This window comes from Dendrobates tinctorius, unplaced genomic scaffold, assembly GCF_039654945.1.
Source record: "Dendrobates tinctorius isolate UK_male_01 unplaced genomic scaffold, ASM3965494v1 ptg000063l, whole genome shotgun sequence".
Taxonomy (NCBI): domain Eukaryota; kingdom Metazoa; phylum Chordata; class Amphibia; order Anura; family Dendrobatidae; genus Dendrobates; species Dendrobates tinctorius.
Window position 1 is genome coordinate 16,713,342 of NW_027361731.1, and position 23,048 is coordinate 16,736,389.

At 41.2% G+C, this 23,048-nt stretch overlaps 2 protein-coding genes across 6 annotated transcripts in view; one reads left to right on the forward strand and one right to left on the reverse strand.

Annotated features, from left to right (window-relative positions):
- The window catches only part of LOC141094243 (uncharacterized), a 1,213,871-nt gene that overhangs the window by 1,078,443 nt on the left and 112,380 nt on the right, over positions 1 to 23,048 (reverse strand). The gene's annotated exons all lie outside the window — the stretch shown is intronic.
- Positions 1 to 23,048, forward strand: part of LOC141094226 (uncharacterized) — a 754,752-nt gene that overhangs the window by 220,794 nt on the left and 510,910 nt on the right. For 4 of the 5 annotated variants that reach the window (XM_073580033.1, XM_073580031.1, XM_073580032.1 and 1 more), the window contains exon 7: positions 11,721 to 15,503. The exons of the other annotated variant lie outside the window; for it this stretch is intronic. In XM_073580033.1, the coding sequence (XP_073436134.1) occupies positions 11,721 to 13,171 (1,451 nt within the window). In that variant the 3' untranslated portion in view covers positions 13,172 to 15,503. Of the gene's footprint in view, positions 1 to 11,720; positions 15,504 to 23,048 lie in introns of those variants that run through there. 5 annotated transcript variants of the gene reach the window in all.

Sequence of the window (23,048 nt, forward strand, 5' to 3'; positions counted from 1 at the left end):
AAATGGACAAGTGCAATCTGATAAAAAAATCAGACCGCACTTCGATCAGTGTTATTCTATGAGCATGCTGCAACTGTCCTAGTAACTCGGACGACATTCATCAATGCAAATCAATGGGTGTGGGAAAAAATCGCATGTCACTCGGACCATGTGACTGCTGCCTGATTTTTACACACCTATGTCCTTCGAAAAGCCGGCAATTCATCTGCCGCGTACAGTAAAAATCACAGCGTGACCCTACAGAATAGAATAGATATAAAGATGTCAGTCACATATACACATATAGAATTAGTACAGTGTGTGTGCAGCTTTCTCTACATGTATTTTATTTATTCCTTACCTAATTTATTTTCTGAAAAAAATTGGCATGGGGTCCCCCCAACAAATTATTAACCAGCAGAGGGAAAACGGACAGGTGGGGGCAGATATTTATAACCTTATAAGGGGGTAATACCCATGGAGCTTCCTAGGATATTAATATTTGATCACAGCTGTATACATAGAATAGATAGATGTAAAGATGTCAGTCACATTTATAATTAGTACAATGCGTGTGCAGTTTACTGTACATGTATTTAATTACATGATTATTTTTCAGAAAAAATTGCATGGGCTTAATTTTCATAACCAGCAGAGGGAAAGCTGACAGCTGTGGGTTGATGTGTATAGCCTGGGAAGGGGGTAATACTCTGCATTTTGTTGTGCACACATGTCATCTTTTTGATCTCTTTGCTGATTTCACTGACCACTTCTCTACCTGCTGCTATCTTTTAGGGATATTCCTTCTTGAGATACGTGCAAATGGTGTTTATATGATTATTGTAGTCTTTATGACACTATATATATACCAATACAATGCCCTTTCTGGAGACATATATTCCGTTTTTTATGTTTTACAACTAGAGATCCCTTACTGTTGTGATCTGCATCAGTAATTTCAGTCTTGCACATATACTGGCCTTTATACATTTGATCTCCTTGCTGGTCTCACTGGCTGTACATTCATATGCTGCTATATCTGATATGGTTACTCCTTAAAGACAAATGACGTTCCTTTCATTACTCTAGTAGTCTTTATGACACGTGATATACATCGGCACAATGCACTTTATCTACTAATCCTTGTGAGGTCCATCTTCATCTGCATGTCTAAGATCTCTTATAGCTGTAAGTCACATAAGTCCGGTAATTTATGCTTTGCATTGCACATATATTGGCTTTTTGAGTAATAAGTGCTGTAATATTCTGCTGTTATATAACTTGCTCCCCAGATTTGATTGCATGTGCTCAAATAGTAGTTGAATATTTTTGCAAAGGTTTTGTACTTGGAAGTATTAGAGTTTATGGATAGGCTCTACATGATGACACTAGATTAGTCAGACTTGGGTGTATTACCTTATCAGACAGTAGTCTGTTGTACTTATATCTCCATTTTTAATTTAATTCTGTCTTAGATTTGTGTTAATAAAGATCATTCAATTTTACTTTTTTGGCTATAGGCTTCCTTTTTCTGTTGGGATTCATTACTAATTTGAGAAGTGTCTTTCTTTAACCCCTTCGTGACACCAGACGTACTATCCCGCCCATGGGACCTGGGCCCCTATGCCCATGGACGGGATAGTACATCTAGTGCGATCAGCGCAGTCGGGTGTCAGCTGATTATCACAGCTGACACCCGGCACAATGTGTCAGGGGTGGTCACGGGGGGGGCTTCTTCCCTGCAGGCCCCCGAATCCAAGATGGCGACGTGGGGCCTTCGAGGGCCTGCAGGGAGCTGGCTTCCTCAGTGCCTGCAAAGCACAGGCATGAGAAAGTCTGCAGCAGTGCCTGTGACAGATCGCTGATCTATCACAGTGATCTGTGATGTGACAGATCAGCGATCTTTCACAGGACAGTGATGTCCCACCTGGGACAATGTAATAAAGTTTAAAAAAAAAAAAAGTGTTAAAATAATTTTTAAAAAATCGCCAAATAAATTAGAAAAAAAAAATATTCCCCCAATAAATCCATTTTTTGGAAATAAAAAAAAACAATAAAAGTACACATATTAGGTATCGCCGCGTCCATAAAGACCTGCCCTATAAAACTGTCCCATTAGTTAACCCCTTTAGCTAACCCCTTAAAAAATAAAAATGAAAAACGAAGCAAAAAATGATTTATTATCATACCGCCAAACAAAAAGTGTAATAACGCGCGATCAAAAGGACGCATATAAATATCCATGGTACCGCTGAAAACGTCATCTTGTCCCGCAAAAAACGAGCCACCACACAGCATCATCAGCAAAAAATAAAAAAGTTATAGCTCACAGAACAAAGCGATGCAAAAATATTTTTTTATATAAAATAGTTTTCATTGCATGAAAGCGCCAAAACATAAAAAAGACATAAATGAGGTATCGCTGTAACCGTACTGACCCGAAGAATAAAACCGCTTTATCAATATTACCGCACGCGGAACGGTGTAAACGCACCCCCCCAAAGATATTCATGAAACGCTGGTTTTTGTTCATTCTGCGTCCCCAAAATCGGAATAAAAAGCGATCAAAAAATGTCACGTGCCCGAAAATGGTACCAATAAAAACGTCAACTCGTCCCGCAAAAAATAAGACCTCACATGACTCGATGGGTCAAAATACGGAAAAATTATAGCTCTCAATATGTGGTGATGCAAAAACTATTTTTACAATAAAAAGCGTCTTTTAGCGTGCGACAGCTGCCAAACATAAAAACCGCCATAAATAGTAAATCAAACCCCCCGTTATCACCCCCTTAGTTAGGGAAAAATAATAAAATTAAAAGAAAATGTATTTATTTCCATTTTCCCATTAGGGTTAGGGCTGAGAATAGGGTTAGGGGTGTGTTGGGTTAGGGTTGGAGTTATAATTGGGGGTTTCCACTGTTTGGACACATCAGGTGCTCTCCAAATGCAACATGGCGTCTGATCTCAATTCCAGCCAATTCTCAGTTGAAAAAGTCAAATGGTGCTCCTTCCCTTCCAAGCTCTGCCATGCGCCCAAAAAGTGTTTTACCCCCACATATAGGGTATTAGCATACTCAGGGCAAATTGCAAAACAACTTTTGGGGTCCAATTTCTCCTGCTACCCTTAGGAAAATAAAAAATTGGGGGCAAAAATATCATTTTTGTGGAAAAAATTGTTTTTTTTATTTTCACGCCCGGGCGTTATAAACTTCTGTGAAGTACTTGGGGGTTCAAAGTGCTCACCACACATCTACATAAGCTCCGTGGGGGGTCTAGTTTCCAAAATGGAGTCACTTGTGGGGAGTTTCAATAGTTTAGGTACATCAGGGGCTCTCCAAACGCACATGACACCGGCAGACCATTTCATCAAAGTCTGCATTCAAAAACGTCACTACTTCCCTTCCAAGCCCCGACGTGTGCCCATACAATAGTTTTCTCCCACATATGGGGTATCAGTGTACTCAGGACAAATTGGACAACTTTTGGGGTCCAATTTCTCCTGTTACCCTTGGGAAAATAAAAAAATTGGGGACTAATTGATCATGTTTGTGGAAAAAATACGAATTTTTTATTTTTATGCCCGGGCATTATAAACTTCTGTGAAGCCCTTGGGGGTTCAAAGTGCTCACCACACATCTAGATAAGTTCCTTAGGGGGTCTAATTTCCAAAATGGGGTCATTTGTGGGGGGTTTCCACTGTTTAGGTACATCAGGGGCTCTCCAAAGGCAACATGACACCCGCAGACCATTCCATCAAAGTCTGCATTCCAAAACGTCACTACTTCCCTTCTGAGCCCCGACATGTGCCCATACAGTAGTTTTCTCCCACATATGGGGTATCAGCGTACTCAGGACAAATTGGACAACAACTTTTGGGGTCCAATTTCTCCTGGTACCCTTGAGAAAATAAAAAAAATTGGTGACTAAAAGATCATGTTTGTGGAAAAAATATGAATTTTTTATTTTCACGCCCGGGCTTTATAAACTTCTGTGAAGCACTGGAGGGGTAAAAGTGCTCACCACACATCTAGATAAGTTCCTTGGGGGGTCTAGTTTTCAAAATGGTGTCATTTGTGGGGGGTTTCCACTGTTTTGGTACATCAGGGGCTTTCCAAACGCGACATGGTGTCAGATCTCAATTCCAGCCAAAAACGTCAAATGGCGCTGCTTCCCTTCCGAGCTCTGCCATGCGCCCAAATAGTGGTTTACCCCCACATGTAGGGCATCAGCACATTCAGGACCAATTTCACAATAACGTTTAGGGTCCAGTTACCCTTGGAAAAATAAGAATTGAGGGTGAAAAGATCATTTTTGTGGAAAATATATGATTTTTTAATTGTACGGCTGTATGTTATAAACTTCTGTGATGCCCTTGGGGGTTCAAAGCTCTCACCACACACCTAGATAAGTTCCTTGGGGGGTCTAGTTTCCAAAATGGTGTCATTTGTGGGGGGTTTCCACTGTTTTGGTACATCAGGGCTTTTCCAATCGTGACATGGTGTCTGATCTCAATTCCAGCCAAAAACGTCAAATGGCGCTGCTTCCCTTCCGAGCTCTGCCATGCGCCCAAATAGTGGTTTACCCCCACATGTGGAGTATCAGCGTACTCAGGACAAATTGCACAATAACTTTTAGGGTCCTGTTACCCTTGTGAAAATAAAAATTGGGGGTGAAAAGATCATTTTTGTGGAAAAAATGATTTTTTAATTGTACCGCTGTACGTTATAAACTTCTGTGAAGCCCTTGGGGGTTCAAAGTTCTCACCACATATCTAGATAAGTTCCTTGGGGGGTCTAGTTTCCAAAATGGGGTCACTTGTGGGGGTTTCCATTGTTTAGGTACATCAGGGGCTTTCCAAACGTGACATGGCGTCTGATCAGAATTCCAGCCAATTTTGCATTGAAAAAGTCAAACGGCGCTCCTTCCCTTCTGAGCTCTGCCATGCGCCGATACAGTGGTCCCCCCCACATATCAGGTATCAGCGTACTCAGGACAAATTGCACAATAACTTTTGCAGTCCAATTTCTCCTGTTACCCTTGGTAAAATAAAAAAAATTGAACCTGAAGTATTTTTTTTGTGAAAAAAAGCTAGATGTTCATTTTTTTTTAAATATTCAAAAAATTCTTGTGACGCACCTAAAGGGTTAATAAACTTCTTGAATGTGGTTTTGAGCACCTTAAGGGGTGCAGTTTTTAGAATGGTGTCACTTTTGGGTATTTTCTATCATATAGACCCCTCAAAGTGGCTTCAAATGTGATGTGGTCTGTAAAAATATGGTGTTGCAAAAATGAGAAATCGCTGGTCAATTTTTAACCCTTATAACTTCCTAACAAAAAAAAATTTTGGTTCCAAAATTATGCTGTTGTAAAGTAAACATGTGGGAAATGTTACTTATCAAGTTTTTTGTGTGCGGTATCTGTGTGATTTAAGGGCATAAAAATTCAAAGTTGGAAAATTGCAAAATTTTCAAAATTTTCGCCAAATTTCTGTTTTTTTCACAAATAAACGCAAGTTATTTGAATGAAATTTTACCACTAACATGAAGTACAATATGTCACGAGAAAACAATGTCAGAATCACCGGGATCCATGGAAGCGTTTCAGAGTTATTACCTCATGAAGGGACAGTGGTCAGAATTGTAAAAATTGTCCCGGTCATGAACGTGCAATCCACCCTCGGGGGTGAAGGTGTTAAGCCATTTATGTGTAGTTTTATTTATAGAAATGTGGTATAGTTTTCCTGATTCTCTGTCGCTTACCCCATGTCCAGGGCATTGCAGTAGCTTAGGTATCCATGGTTATGACCACTAGTAACTAACAGTCACTATATGAATCATAGAATCGTAGAGTTGGAAGGGACCTCCTGGGCCATCTGGTCCAACCCCCTGCTCAAAGCAGGATTCTTACAGGATGAAAATGATGAAATGGTAAGACAGGATGTTGAGAAGGCTGAACTTTTAAATTCCTATTTTGCATCTGTTTTCTCTCAGAAAGGAAATGTAACATCAACTGTTATTCACTGTCCTATTAAGGGAATAGAAGAATCCAGGATATCTATAAACAGAAAGATAGTGAGGAAACACTTAGCTAACCTAAATGAATTCAAGTCTCCAGGTCCAGATGAATTACACCCCAGAGTACTGAAGGAGATAGCAGAAGAAATTTTCGAACCCCTCTCCATAATCTTTGAAAATTCTTGGAGAACAGGAGAAGTGCCAGAAGACTGGAGAAGAGCAAATGTTGTTCCTATCTTCAAAAAGGGGAAGAAGGTGGACCCAGGCAACTATAGGCCGGTGAGTCTGACTTCTATACCAGGAAAGATCTTTGAACAAATTATTAAACAACATGTATGTCAGTACCTGGATAAGAATGTGATTAAACAGAGTCAGCATGGGTTTGTAACTAATAAGTCATGTCAGACTAACTTAATTTCCTTCTATGATGGTATCACTGATTGGGTGGATCAAGGAAATGCAGTAGATATAGTATATCTTGACTTCAGCAAAGCATTTGACAAAGTCTCTCATACAATCCTTATTGAAAAAATGACTAAGTATGGAATGGACAAGGCAACTGTTAGGTGGATTCATAACTGGCTTAGTGATCGGACACAAAGAGTGGTTGTAAATGGCTGCACATCCAGTTGGAAGAATGTCTCAAGTGGGGTACCACAGGGCTCTGTCCTGGGCCCTGTATTGTTCAACATCTTTATCAACGATTTAGATGAAGGAATTGAGGGTAAACTGATTAAATTTGCTGATGACACAAAGCTAGGAGGGATAGCTAATACTAGAGAAGAGAGAGAGAGGATTCAAAAAGATTTAAATAAACTGGAGAAGTGGGCAGCAACTAACAGAATGGTTTTTAACAGGGAGAAATGCAAAGTACTACATCTGGGCAACAAAAATGAAAAAAGCATATATAGAATGGGAGGAATAGGGCTAAGTGACAGCACATGTGAAAAAGACTTGGGTATACTAATAGATAACAGACTGAATATGAGTCAACAGTGTGATGCAGCAGCAAAAAAGGCAAATGCAATTCTAGGATGTATTAACAGAAGCATACAGTCTAGATCACGTGAAGTCATTATTTCCCTCTACTCCTCTTTGGTCAGACCTCATCTGGAATATTGTGTCCAGTTTTGGGCACCACATTTTAAAAAAGACATCAACAAACTGGAGCAAGTTCAGAAAAGAGCGACCAGAATGGTGACCGGTCTGCAAACCCTGTCTTATGAGGAAAGGTTGCAGGATTTGGGAATGTTTAGTTTGCAAAAGAGAAGACTGAGAGGAGACTTAATAGCTGTCTACAAATATCTAAAGGGCTGTCACATTGTAGAAGGATCAACTTTATTCTCATTTGCACACGGAAAGACTAGAAGCAATGGGATGAAACTGAATGGGAGGAGACACAGATTAGAAATTAGAAAAAACTTTTTGACAGTTAGAGTGATCAATGAGTGGAACAGGCTGCCACGAGAAGTGGTGAGTTCTCCTTCAATGGAAGTCTTCAAACAGAGGCTGGACAGATATCTGACTGGGATGATTTAGCGAATCCTGCTTTGAGCAGGGGGTTGGACCAGATGGCCCAGGAGGTCCCTTCCAACTCTACGATTCTATGATTCTATGATTCGCTAAATCATCCCAGTCAGATGTCTGTCCAGCCTCTGTTTGAAGACTTCAATTGAAGGAGAACTCACAACTTCTCGTGGCAGCCTGTTCCACTCATTGATCACTCTAACTGTCAAAAAGTTTTTTCTAATATCTAATCTGTGTCTCCTCCCATTCAGTTTCATCCCATTGCTTCTAGTCTTTCCTTGTGCAAATGAGAATAACGATGATCCTTCTACAATGTGACAGCCCTTTAGATATTTGTAGACAGCTATTAAGTCTCCTCTCAGTCTTCTCTTTTGCAAACTAAACATTCCCAAATCCTGCAACCTTTCCTCATAAGACAGGGTTTGCAGACCGGTCACCATTCTGGTCGCTCTTTTCTGAACTTGCTCCAGTTTGTTGATGTCTTTTTTAAAATGTGGTGCCCAAAACTGGACACAATATTCCAGATGAGGTCTGACCAAAGAGGAGTAGAGGGCAATAATGACTTCACGTGATCTAGACTGTATGCTTCTGTTAATACATCCTAGAATTGCATTTGCCTTTTTTGCTGCTGCATCACACTGTTGACTCATATTCAGTCTGTGTTCTATTAGTATACCCAAGTCTTTTTCACATGTGCTGTTGCTTAGCCCTATTCCTCCCATTCTGTATATGCTTTTTTCATTTTTATTGCCCAGATGTAGTACTTTGCATTTTTCCCTGTTAAAAACCATTCTGTTAGTTGCTGCCCACTGCTCCAGTTTATTTATATCTTTTTGAATCCTCTCTCTCTCTTCTCTAGTATTAGCTATCCCACCTAGCTTTGTGTCATCAGCAAATTTAATCAGTTTACCCTCAATTCCTTCATCTAAATCGTTGATAAAGATGTTGAATAATACAGGGCCCAGGACAGAGCCCTGTGGTACCCCACTTGAGACATTCTTCCAACTGGATGTGCTGCCATTTACGACCACTCTTTGGGTCCGATCACTAAGCCAATTATGAATCCACCTAACAGTTGCCTTGTCCATTCCATACTTAGTCATTTTTTCAATAAGGATTGTATGAGATACTTTGTCAAATGCTTTGCTGAAGTCAAGATATACTATATCTACAGCATTTCCTTGATCCACCCAATCAGTGATTCCATCATAGAAGGAAATTAAGTTAGTCTGACATGACTTATTAGTTACAAACCCATGCTGACTCTGTTTAATCACTTCATTCTTATCTAGGTACTGACATACATGTTGTTTAATAATTTGTTCAAAGATCTTTCCTGGTATAGAAGTCAGGCTCACCGGCCTATAGTTGCCTGGGTCCACCTTCTTCCCCTTTTTGAAGATAGGAACAACATTTGCTCTTCTCCAGTCTTCTGGGACTTCTCCTGTTCTCCAAGAATTTTCAAAGATTATGGAGAGGGGTTCAAAAATTTCTTCTGCTATCTCCTTCAGTACTCTGGGGTGTAATTCATCTGGACCTGGAGACTTGAATTCATTTAGGTTAGCTAAGTGTTTCCTCACTATCTTTCTGTTTATAGATATCCTGGATTCTTCTATTCCCTTAATAGGACAGTGAAGAACAGTTGAGGTTACATTTAATTTCTGAGAGAAAACAGATGCAAAATAGGAATTTAAAAGTTCAGCCTTCTCAACATCCTGTCTTACCATTTCATCATTTTCATCCTGTAAAAATCCTATAGCATCTTTGACTTTTCTTTTACTTTTGACATATCCCCAAAATCCTTTATGATTGCTTTTGACATCTCTTGCAAGCCTCAATTCATTGTCAGCTTTAGATAATCTGATTTGTGCCCTGCAGGTTCTGCAGACAGCATTATATTCTTCTTTAGATATGCCTCCCTCTTTCCATTTTATAAACATTTCTTTCTTCATTTTTAGCATGTGCTTAAGTTCTGTGTTCATCCATCCTGGTTTCCTTAAATGCTTCCTATTCTTCCCTCTTTTCGGAATTGTTAACAATTGTGCTTTGAGAATTTCATTTTTCAAGATTTCCCATCCTTCCTGGACATTTTTGTCTTTAAGGATATCCAGCCATTGGATCCCTCCAATTCTCTTTCTGAATCCCTTAAAATCTGCCATTCTGAAATCTAACCTTGACGTCTGAGTCTTCACAGGTCTTCCTCCTCTACTTATCCAAAATTCTAAAATAGCATGGTCGCTACCTCCTAGGGTCCCAGCCACTTTTACCTCCTCAACCATTTCCTCCCTGTTTATAAGGATTAGATCCAAGGTAGCAGTTCCCCTTGTTTTCTCCCCTACCTTTTGGAAGATAAAGTTGTCAGCAAGAGAGGATAAGAATTTCCTTGACCTGTTAGTTTTGCCTGAGAGAGATTCCCAACAAATGTCTGGATAGTTGAAATCTCCCATGACAACTATGTCATATTTTTTGGAGAACTTGGCCATTTGATGCATAAAGAGTTCATCCATATCTTCAGCTTGCACAGGCGGCCTATAGTAAATGCCTACAATGGTGTCCTTTCGATTGTTCTGTCCTTGTATTCTTACACAAACAGTTTCCACAGAATTCCCAGTCTCAGAAGCTTCAATCTCTGTGCAGATATATGCATTTCTAACATACAATGAGACACCTCCTCCTCGTTTATCAAGTCTGTTTCTTGCAAATAATTTGTATCCTTCTAGTCTTGTATTCCAATCATGTGTACCGTCCCACCAAGTTTCAGTGATTCCAATGACATCATATTTCTTTTCCTGTGTTAGTAGTTCCAATTCTCCTTGTTTGTTGCCCATGCTTTGTGCATTAGTATAGAAACATTTTAGTTTGTGATTGTTTTCTCTTTCTCCAATATTTTTATTAATTAGATTCTTTCGTCTTTTTTCTTCCTTTCCAATTCTAATAGCAGAGTTCTCAATAGCATTTGTCAGGTGTATGGCTTTTTCTGGTCTTTTGCTTCCCTTCCCATGTTGTTCTAGTTTAAAGCTCTCCTTACAAGTGTAGCAAGGCGACTTCCAAATACATGCTTTCCAGTCTTCGTAAGGTGCACCCCATCTCTAGCAAGTAGTCCATCGTATAGGTAATTCATTCCGTGATCCAGAAATCCAAATCGTTGCTGACGGCACCATCGACGTAGCCAGTTGTTCACCTGCAGAATCTTATTCCACCTCCTTGTTCCATGGCCATCCACTGGGAGGATGGAAGAGAAGACCACCTGCGCTCCCAGTTCTTTCACTTTCTTGCCTAAGTTTTCAAAGTCTCTGCAGATGGTTTCCAGTTCGTTTCTTGCGGTGTCGTTTGTCCCCACGTGTAGTAGCAAGAATGGGTAGTCATCTGTAGGTCTGAAGAGTCCTGATATCCTGTCAGACACATCTTTAATTTTTGCACCTGGAAGACAGCACATTTCTCTTGAAGTTATATCCGGTCTGCAGATAGCGGCCTCTGTTCCTCTCAACAGGGAATCCCCCATGACCACCACTCTCCGTTTCTTCTTCACGACATTTTTCTTTCTCCATCCAGGAGGACTCTGAAGGCGTACAAGGTTGCTGTTTGTGGGCAAAGTCTTATCCTGATGTATTTCTTCATTGTTTTCCTGTGTGAGAGCCTGGTACTGGTTCCTGAGAAGTATGGGCGCTGACTGCCTCCTGATCCTCCTGCTTCTCTGGGTCACATGTCTCCAGTCCTCTGTTTCTTCAGGTGCACTTCGAATTTCTTCTCTTTCTGTAACATGAAGAGATAATTCTGCTTTGTCTAAGAACTCTTCACCTTCCTTAATGATCTTCAATGTAGCTAACCTCTCTTCGAGAGTTTGCAATTTTTCCTCCAACAGGGACACAAGCTTGCATTTGTGGCATGAGTGGTAGTAACCATGGATACCTAAGCTAATGCAATGCTCTGCACATGGGGTGAGCAACATAGCGAGTCAGAAGAACTATATACATATTTCCTATTATTATTATTATTATTATTATTATTATTATTATTCTGCGTTTGTATTGTACTTTAGAGGCTCAGTACCATGGGATTTGTGAACAGGTGGCTCACCACTGTCTTAGGTCATAGTTTCATTATACTTTGAGTTGTATAGAATTATGTATATAGAAATGATATAAAATATAAGGCATTGATAATGAAAAATAATAAAATCAGTTTTATTCTTGGCAGGTGACTGTGGTGTAAAACCAGATACCTATGAAAAGCATGCCATTATTCCAGCTATACCTCCTGCCCTTCAGAGCAAAAATCAATCATCGGAGCCTTTTCAATCAGTCACCTATTTGGATTCATCACAGACTGTTAAGCAAAATGAAAGCCGCAAAAGTGATGTTGAACATCAAATAATTCCCACAGAGAAGAAACCATTTTCCTGTTCAGAATGTGGGAAATATTTTAAATATAAATCTAACTTGCTTTCACATGAGAGAATTCACACAGGAGAAAAGCCATTTTCATGTTCAGAATGTGGGAAATGTTTTAACCGTAAGTCAAATTTGCTTACACATTACAGACATCACACAGGACAGAAGCCATATTCATGTTCAGAATGTGGGAAATATTTTAAATATAAATCTCAATTGCTTAAACATGAGAGAATTTACACAGGAGTAAAGCCATTTTCTTGTTCAGAATGTGGGAAATGTTTTTTCCAGAAAGCAGAGCTCCTTAGGCATGAGCAAAGTCACACAGGAGAAAAGCCATTTTCATGTCCAGAATGTGGGAAATGTTTTAAAAAGAAATTCAATCTTCTTAACCATCAAAGAATCCACACTGGAGAGAAGCCGTATTCATGCTCAGAATGTGGGAAATGTTTTATCCAGAAAGCACATTTCATTATGCATCAGCGAATTCACACAGGAGAGAAGCCATATTCATGTTCAGAATGTGGGAAATGTTTTATCCAGAAAGATAAACTTCTTATCCATCAAGGAATCCACACAGGAGAAAAGCCATATTCATGTTCAGAATGTGGGAAATGTTTTAACCGTAAGTCAAATTTGGTTACACATTACAGACATCACACAGAACAGAAGCCGTATTCATGTTCAGAATGTGGGAAATATTTTAAATATAAATCTCAATTGCTTAAACATGAGAGAATTCACACAGGAGTAAAGCCATTTTCTTGTTCAGAATGTGGGAAATGTTTTTTCCAGAAAGCAGAGCTCCTTATGCATCAGCAAAGTCACACAGGAGAAAAGCCATTTTCATGTCCAGAATGTGGGAAATGTTTTAAAAAGAAATTCAATCTTCTTAACCATCAAAGAATCCACACAGGAGAGAAGCCGTATTCATGTTCAGAATGTGGGAAATGTTTTATCCAGAGATCAGATCATCTTGTCCATCAAAGAATCCACACAGGGGAGAAGCCATATTCATGTCCAGAATGTGGGAAATGTTTTATCCGGAAATCAGCTCTTCTTAGACATCAAAGAAGTCACACAGGAGAGAAGCCATATTCATGTCCAGAATGTGGGGAATGTTATATCCAGAGATCAGATCTTCTTAAACATCAAAGAATCCACACAGGAGAGAAGCCATATTCATGTCCAGAATGTGGGGAATGTTATACTACGAGTTCAAAACTTGTTGCACATCAGAGAACTCATACAGGGTAGAAACTATTTTTTATGTGGTGATGTTATTTCTGGGAATCATATCTTCTTCATCATCTAGAAACTCATGTAGAGTGTGAATGAAATAAATAATCAATAATTGAAATCAGGCAGTAGAGTTCCATTTAGTTGACAAAAAGGTGAAATTGGATATACCAGTATTGTAAGCACAAAGGGGCTTTTGCTGGAGGTAGGTGTCAATCCTGGCACCTTATAGCTCCTGGATCCTCAGAGGGATGTTAGCAAATGGTCTGTAGTAGAAGGAATATTTCCTATTGTCTGTATAGTAAGGCACAGGTATTTCAAAGGGCACAACTTGGCTCATCCATCCATTCAGAGACAGCATCTTTAATCCCCTTCCTGACTTGCATCGTGTATATACGGCACCGCAGGAGCTGTGTTCCTGTAAACTGCCCTATTGATATGGCTCTGTGATCAGGTAGATCAGTGATCTGTCATTATACAGCTGATGTCCCATCCGGGGACAATGTAAAAGAGTAGAAAAAAGTTAATAAAATGTCAAAATATTTTTTATAAAAAAAAATCACAAAATAAAGAGCAAAAAAAAGAAAAATATTTTTCCAATAAATATATATAAAAAAAAATAAAGTACACATATTTGATATTGCCCCATTCTGGAACAACCTGACCTATAAAACTGTCCCACTAGTTAACACCTTCAGTCAACACCTTAAAAACAAAAAAAAAGGCACAAAACTATGTCTTATCATATTGGTGAACAAAAAGTGGAAAACAACATGATAAAAAAATCCCAATCTACATAAACATTGTACAGCTGAAAACGTCATCTTGTCCTGCAAAAAAACAAGCTGCCATACGGGTCCATCAGCAGAAAAATAAAAAAGTTATAGCTCTCATAATAAAGCGATTCTTTTTTTCTATAAAATAGTTTTAATTATGTAAAAGCACTGAAACATAAAATAATATAAATGAGGTATCGCTATAATAGTACTGACCCGAAGAATAAAACTGCCTTATCAATTTTACTACATGTGGAAAGACATAAAAAATAATATATGAATTACTGTTTTTTGTTCATTCTGCCTCCCAAAAATCGGAATAAAAAGTGATCAAATAATGTCATGTGTCTGAAAATTATACCAATAAACATTAATTCATCCTGCAAAAAACAAGCCCTCACGTGACTGTCAGCAAAACTATGGAAAAATTATAGCTCTCAAAATATGGCGATGCAATTTTGCAAAAGCGTCTGTGTGTGACAGCAGCAAAACATGAAAAAAATATAAATCTGGTGTGACAACACAGCATTTTACATTTATTATCCACACGTCTATTTCCTGTAAGCCAGGAGGAATAGACTGTTATCTATATGTTGAGTTTTGCATTTATGCATTTGTTCTTCAGTTGGTCAAGAACCATACACTGTTGTCATATTTAATCTTAAACGTTGATTTTTGTTTATTTTGAATAGCTGATGTTTGTCTCTTATATCATCTCCTACAACTTATTGTCTGCTATCTTTAGACAATAAGTTGTAGGAACACTGGATTTTTACTTAATCTGCTGAATGACCATTGTGTGGGTCCTGTGGCTTGTTGACTTGCAAAACAGAGGAATAAAAACTATGCAAATTAAGTAATCCAACAATGTGAGTTAACCTCATCACATCTTCCTCTTGTTCTCTGGATGCTGGCTTGAATGATAACAGTTGTGAGATATGTAAGTGGAATATGCCTCTAACCATATACATTCAGACATCCAGGACATCCAGAGAGTCAAGATATCCAGAGATCCAAAGAACCAAAGACTCTTTACAAAAACACAGCCAGGAACATTCTACAGGATAGCTGTCAGATCGTGGCTCCATCACAAGGAAAAGAGATTTGACATTTTACAGGATGCCACCTTAGGGGGCTACGGCCCTGGCTGAAAGAAAACAGATCTGCTCCATTGACCATCACTAAGCCATGGATATGTTTGTGGTAGTCAGGATTTGGGACCCATCGGTCACCAAGAAACCATGGATATGTTTGGGATAGCCAGTATTGGCACCCACCGGTCACCTGGTTCCATGGGCATATTCGGAGAAGCCAGCATCTGACCCTTTGGTCACCTGACCTCAATAGACTGTCAGCTTCCAAAGCTTGTTGCTACATCCTCCTGTGCTTTCCACAGGTGGGGTAGTCAGGCCTGGAAGCTCTGAAGTCACAGCTGCTCTTATCCTGGCGAAGTGTGAGACTCTATAATTTTACACCATTTTGGGTATTTTGTTGGGTATTTTGTTGGGACTGTTCAATACATAACTTGCCTGTTTTGTGGTTCAATAAAGTATTGCCACACTGTTTTCCCCTCACCCTGTGTTGTCTGAGTAGTATTATGTCCACGGTAAAAGGAGAGTGGGCATTTGGTGGGATGATCCCTGATCCATGCGGTTTTGACTAGCGGACTAGAGCATCGGCTGACCCCTCTGTCTCCACATCTGGTATCGCTGTAATCGTACTTACCCAAAGAATAAAGTTGCCTAATCACTTATACCACATGATGAACAGCGTAAAAAATAAATAAAACCAATTCATCACCTGCTGTTGATTTGTTCATTCTACCTCCCAAAGATCGCAGTAAGGCTTGGCTCATATTTATTATGCGCTTACAACAGGGTTTCCATGTAAATCTCTGAAATACGTGATTCAAATGGAACCTCTGGTGGAAGATTCCCTATAATGAGGCAGATGGAGTCACTGTGGATGCCGTGTGGCTTCTTATGATCCGGCAGTGTCTATCTTTTCAGGCTTTTCAATGTTTTGTGCACCTTTGCAAAAAAGGACATTGCTGAACAGAGGCCAAACAGTGTCCAGAGTAACTCTGCTGCTGCATTAGGCTGGGGTCACACTAACCGGCGCAAAATACGGTCCGTAGTTTACTGGCGTAATACGGATGAATGTCCTCTAAATAGTGCTCCATATGTCATCCGTAAGCAAGGTGCGGTCGCGTATTTTGCGCATGTAAGCATCCGTATGTAATCCGTATGCAATCCGTATGCAGAGATTTTCTCGCAGCCTTGCAAAATGGACATTTAACGGTTTTGAGGCCTGCTAACAATTTAAATCATTAGCCTGCACCCTATTTATACACTCAGGAACAGGTGGCTGCCTCAATTCTGTCCATTTGTGACTTTGCTTTCACGAGGTGTGTTGGTGTTCTTTGTGCAACATGGCAGAGGGTCTGAGTTTCACCACAACTGAGCAGGTTCTGTTCAACTGGCTTTTGTCACGCCGCTTTGGCCAACCATACCCAGTGATAGTGGATCCGCGGAGGAGGAGACGCATGTGGGTCCATCCACTTTTGAGGCAACGACTCACAAGAGGTCATTTTCACCGCCTCTATTCTTCTCTGCGGGAGCATCCAGTAAAATTTTACCAATACTGTCGCATGAGTATTGCGACATTTGAACAACTCTTGGAGACAGTGCGCCCTGGGATAACCTTTCAGGACACAAGGATGCGCAAAGCTATTTCTGCAGAGGAGCGACTTCTACTCACAATACGGTATGTACTACAAAACCACATTCTTTAACTTCATAATGTGTGGGCCAAAGTATGTATTTTTTGCTTCTTGGACTAAGTTTAAAGCCCTCATCTTAGTCCACATATGTTTAAACTTACAGACCAGAATGTTAGGTCAAATATGTACTCAATATCACTTAGTCATTGTGCAACCAAATATGTTTGTGTTAGTCTATCTCAATTCCTACCAAGTTTGGTCGGTATGTAACTGATTTTTTTGGCATTTCTGCACTCTAAAATTATCCATTTCTGTTGTTCTTCAGCTTCCTGTCCACTGGCCTGTCTTATGCCGCCCTCCACCATGAGTTTCTCATTGGAAGATCTACAATTTCGGGCATAGTCAGGCCAACATGTATAGAAATTTGGACAAGACTCCATCAAGTCGTCATGCCCGAGCCCAGGAAGGAAGACTGGTTGAGGATATCAAGGGACTTTGAGGAGGAATGCCAGTTTCCGAATTGTATTGGGGCCCTTGATGGCAAACATATCTGGGTGCGTAAGCCGCCGAACTCTGGCTCTCAATTCTTCAATTACAAACAATACTTTTCTGTTGTATTGTTGGCTCTGGCAGACCCTCAATACAAGTTTATAATTGTTGACATTGGGGCCTATGGAAGGACGGGAGACTCTTGAGTCTTCAATAGTTCCATAATGGCTCGGCGGCTACGCACCAACCAGTTGGATATACCACCACCACGCCAGCTACCAGGCTCCACTGAAGAATCAGTCCCTTATGTCCTTGTGGCAGATGAGGCCGTTCAGTTAACGCGCAATGTCATGAGGCCATATCCCCGGCGCAACCTTGACCACAGGCGCAGAATTTTTAACTTGCGCCTATCACGTGCTAGGCGACTGGTGGAGTGTTCCTTTGGCATTCTTTGTGCCAAATGGCGGGTACTCCAGTCTGCCATTCAGCTGAGTGAACAAAATGTAAATGATGTTGTTAAAGCCTGTGTGGTTCTTCATAACTTCACCAGGATACATGATTGTTCCTCCTCTGCTGGTGTTGTGCGTAGGCCGGACAATGTGCGTAGGGTGAGACCACCTATCAACCCTCAACGTAGACCGCTCTCTGGCCTCAAAGTGCGTGATATTTACACTAATTATATCACCTGAGGGGGCAACTTCTTGGCAAGAGTATGCTGTGTCTATGTTCTAATTTTTGGTTTGATGTGTGTCTATATATATTTATATATATAAGCGTATGTTATTATGCTGACACTGTTTTTGAGAAATCACACAGATACGTAAACTGTAGTAGACAAATTTTTACTTTTGCCTTTTTGTGTTTTTTTTTAAGGCAAACATATTCTTGCCATTTTAAAACTGTGGCAATGGGCCAAATTGCCCTTTTGGCATAAGCAAACTTTTTTGAAAAGTAACATTTTCAAACACAACACAAAATTACATTACAATAACAACATTGCTACATTAGAATTTTACAATCCAAAGGAAAAAAGAGGTGGTCTCCAACACCAAAATTATTGCTAAAAGATAACACTCACATTTCTTCAGAATGTTTGCCAATCATATTAATAATCCACCATGACAGGCAAGGCTACCTTACGCCTTTCAGACAGATATTACCTGTCTGTACAAAAGAGAATATTACCTGTCTGTACAAAAGAGAATATTGAACCACGCTATACTGTAAAGTCAAAGGATGAAAATACAATACTCACTTGTTAAGACATAGAGAGAGCGTGATGTTCTTAAGGCTGGTCGCCTTGATTTGTGACTATAGTTAGCTTGCAAAAAAGTGACTACTTCACTAAGGCCAGCACGCCTTTTCTAGGCAGTAGCAAGTGAGTAGTGTATTTTCATCCTTTGATTTTACAGTATAACATGGTTCAATATTCTCTTTTGTACAGACATGTAATATCTGTCTGAAAGGTGTAAGGTAGCTCTGTCAGGTGGATGTTTATTATGATTGGCAAACATTCTACAAAAATGTGAGTTGTCACTTTTGTCACAAAGTTTGGTGATGGCGACCACCTGTTTTTTCCTTTGGCTTGCTATTTTGAGCACCAGGGAAAAAGCAGTGGATATCTCCTTGCATCAGACTGATTGTGGACACACAATTATAAATTCTCATACGTTGGTGAAGGAGAAGGCGGAACAGCAGCCTGTGTTTGCTGCTGGCTACTGTGGCCAACATCGCTCTGTGTGGGGCCATACTGTTGCCCATGATGTTGGTAATGTCCTGCCTCCTGTGAATGTTGGGGGTACTGGCCAGAGTAATAATGAGGAGGGGCATCTTCTTGGCTGTGGTAGGCACGTGTGTCATACCCACCAAGATAGAGATATCGTCCCCAACCAGGTTGGGACCAGCCTCCAACACTGGGTGGGAACAAGTGGCCATATTGGTGTGGTTGGCTAGAGGCAGACATTTGTGGCTGCTGTATTGAAGGTTGGGTAGTGGGAGGAAGGGGGTGAGGTGTAGGCCCACGTATTTGAGGATCCTCAGATCCTGCTTGAGCATGCATTTGTGGGGGGTGCCTAAGGCGCATGAGATTTCTTGGTGAAAGCTGCCACCTCTCAATATATTCAAATAATTCGTAGGGGGTATTGGGGTATGTGCACGCATCAAGCAGGATCTGAAAACATCCTCTAATACGGAGCTTGACCTCACGGGAAAGGGCACGGAGATAATTGGCCAGGCTGCGAGAGTGTGCCTCCTACCCATCATCACTATTTACTCTGGCTAAATAATTTAGGACCCCAGTGTCCACGTTAGTGCGGGTATCAGTGGCAGGTATTTGCTGCCTTCGGCTTCTTCCTCACTGGGATGTGGCAGCAGGCTGTGGGGACCACCGAATGTGGCCAGTTGGGCTGCTGCTGATGTTGCCCTGCTCCTCTGCTCTTTCTGATGCTGCAGCAGCACCAGATGGTCCTGGTGGTGGGCTTTGGGGCACAGGCAATGGCACTTCCTGACTGGAATCTTCTGCCATGCTCCTAGTAGGGGGCAAAGATGGGCCAGCCACCTCTTCCCCTGCAGACACAGGGTCGATGATGGGGTCGGTTTCGGAGCCAGTTCCTCTGTCCATCAGGTTGGACTGAGTTCTGTTATGAAATCGAACAGAGCCAAAAATAACTAAATATTTTTGGCCATGTAAAGTTTCTGTGTAATGTGGTGTGAGGTATCTACTTACGGTCTGAGATCCAGAATTGGGTCGAGGAAGGAGAGGCGGTCATAGTAGATGTACTTTCTCTTCACATAGCCTGCATCCCCACACCTGGACCGCTGCTGACGTTACCGGCGGTATTAGTCCGGGATGCTTCGCCAGCGTCTCATCACATCTTCCACTGCAATGTGACAGGAAATATTGTCAAATACACATATTTGATAGGTCACATTTGCTACCAGTAGTCTAGACATGGGGCCTTCTGTGGTGTGCTTTCTACCCATGGTGGCATATCTAATTGGGGCATACAGGCCAGATACACAGGGTCACATTAGTTGATGTATCAAGTAACTACACTTAAAATGAGGAGCTTGTGGCCTGACCCAAATTATGGCACTGTCAAACCACGTGTGACATCAAAATCTAACGGCCTCATGAGGAAAGAAGTAGAAGCACAGGAAGGGGGGTGCTGATTCTATATTAATTTTTTGGTGTGCGGTAATTTAACTCATTTTTTTGGGTTGAACTTACTCATTTTCTGCTGCTACTCACGTGGCCAATCACCAAAGTCATGGAACATCTGCCTACATATGCGCCTCCATGACGCCTCCTTTCTTGCCCGGTTGGCATAATGGGCATCACGTTGGTCCCATACTTCGGGCCGCTCCTGCACCAGGATAATTAGCATTTCCACATTAATATAAGTGGACACCATGACACTGCTGTACTCCGTGGAGGCGTACTTCCTAGATGTCTGGAGCGCTTTTTGAGCTCATTTGCATGTATCAGCTTCCTGATGATGGATTGGGCCATTTCCTGGCAGCAGCCAAAAGTCCTGCGTATTTCTCGCTGGTCACACGTGTGTTCCATGTGTCATCCGTATTTTTTGCGCACCCATAGACTTGCATTGGCATATTACAGGCGTAGTACGCTGACAATCGCAGCACGGTCCGTAGAATACGCCCGAGAAATATACGGCTGTTGGGAGCAAACCCATAAAGAATCATTTGTCCGTGTGTAATGCGTGCTTTTAGTGCCTCTCACTCGTCCGTATTCCTCTCTAGTGTGACCCCAGCCTTATAGTGAATAACTTGGAGGTCTCATCTGAATCCTTTCACTCAGATATTTCGATGTAAACCCTGATGTAAGTGCTCAGCATAGAGCACAGGATAAATGTGTTCTCAAATGTTATGGAAAATGTTCCCTACAAAAGCATCAAATCAATCCACAAAAAAGCAAGTCCCCACTCAGGTCCATCAGCTGTCAATGGAAATATAGGTGGCTTCTATGTTACTGGTAGCATAAAGGCTCTGGAAAAAGACTATGGCTCACTGCACCTCAAAAGAAAGTCAGCAAATTCTGTGCTTCCAAAGCCAAATGCCCCCCTCCCTTCTGATCACCACAGTGTGTCTAAACCACATATAGCGTCCAAATGTTTTGCATTTCTGTAGCGATGACAGCCCACCTAATTTACTTTTGTGTGTCTCCAGAAACATGAGTTGGGCACATTCTGTTGACTGCAACGAACTGAGAACTACAACATACTGGCATCACAATGGCAGTTCGCGTTTTACCCTAAGCAACATCCACTGCTGCTTGTTTCTGGAAAACACCCAGAAGTAAAAATTGTCACTATACCTGTAGATAAATTCCAAAAGGGATATAATTTCAAAAATAGGGTCACTTGAGGAGGAATTCTGGTCTTCTAGCGCTTAGTGGCTCTGTATATGGAGTCTGCAAACAATTCTCAAAAATCTGCACTCCAGGAGGAAAATAGCATTCTGTCCCTCCTGAGTCCCGTCGTACTAAAACTAATTTTGGTGGTAAGAATTGAATTATTGTTTCTTCACTGACCAATTGTATAAAATTCAGTGACACACCTGTGGTGTCAATATGATCAATGCACCCATAGATTAATTCATTGAGAGGTGTGTCTTGTAAAATGGGGTTACTTATGGGGGGTTCTGTACCCTGGCACTTCAGGGGCTCTCCCAAAGTGACATGCACCCTTAAATCAGTCCAGCAAAACCTGAACTTCAATATTTCACTTCTTCTCTTTTGAGCTTTGCAGTGTGCCTGTCACGGGGTTTCCGCAACGGAGTGGAGCCAAAGGACCGCAGAGTCTGGTTGCTCCTACTCCGACACTGAGAAGAAGCACTTCTCTGGCTTATTAAATGTGTTTATTTCTTCTAGCAGAACAGGGGTTAATCGGCCATGTTGGAAATCCCTGTTCCCAGCTGTGCTCGGTTAGCCCCCCCTTTTCCCTATATAATCTGGGCTCTATTGCTAGTCCTCGTCAGAGTTAGCTTTTTGCTGCATGACTAAATGAGGGAGAGAAGTTGGTATGAGAAGGAGAGCTGGAGTGGTTATAAGTGACTGTTTGGTTTGTACACTTGATAATTCCTTCCCCTTCCTGCACACCCCGGTGGTTCTCTCTGTTATAACTGAAAGTATATTTGGTGTGTGGTGAGTTTTCAGGTTCCCCTTGTTTTTGTCCTATGTGGTGCCATGAAAGGGGTAGTGCTGGAAGGAAGATATATTTCTCTCAGCAGGATAAGATTTGGCCTGAATTTTCCCTAAGGTTGAGGACCTGCAGTGATGTCACAATCGCATGATCAGCCCATGTGATAGGTACCTCACTTGTGGGTGTGGTTATGGGCGATATAATGATACTGTGGTGTGGTCACATGGTCTGTGTTGGAAAGTTCTAGTAGTGAACAGACTTCCTGAATGTGGTGCAACCGTGTATCTGCAGAGCCTGTGATGGCTACTGTGTTGGGGAAGTTACCGTTCTTCTAAGGGTCTGGACTGTTGGGTGAGACGTTGTGGAGCAAGTCACGGGACAGTGATCCTAGTAAGACATCTATGGAAGCCAGTACTGACAAGGAGTCAGTGTGTGGAGCGGAGCTCCTGGAAGGTAACCTCAGACAAAGGGGTTGTAATATACAGCAGAGAGGTTTATCTGCCACATGAGCAGAGTGGTGGTCATGATAAATACATGGATGCAATTAAATGGACTTTACGCTATGTGGTTTATGCAGAGTTAATAGACCAAATAGACTGTTTTTGTGAGAAAACGTTCCTATGTGCTTTAATCCTGTTGCCCAGCAAGTTTCCCCTAACACACTCGGAGTGCTCTCTTACATATGGTGCTAGACTGCAGGCAGCTATTCAGGAAGCATGAGTGGAGTTGATTGCTATAGATCGGTG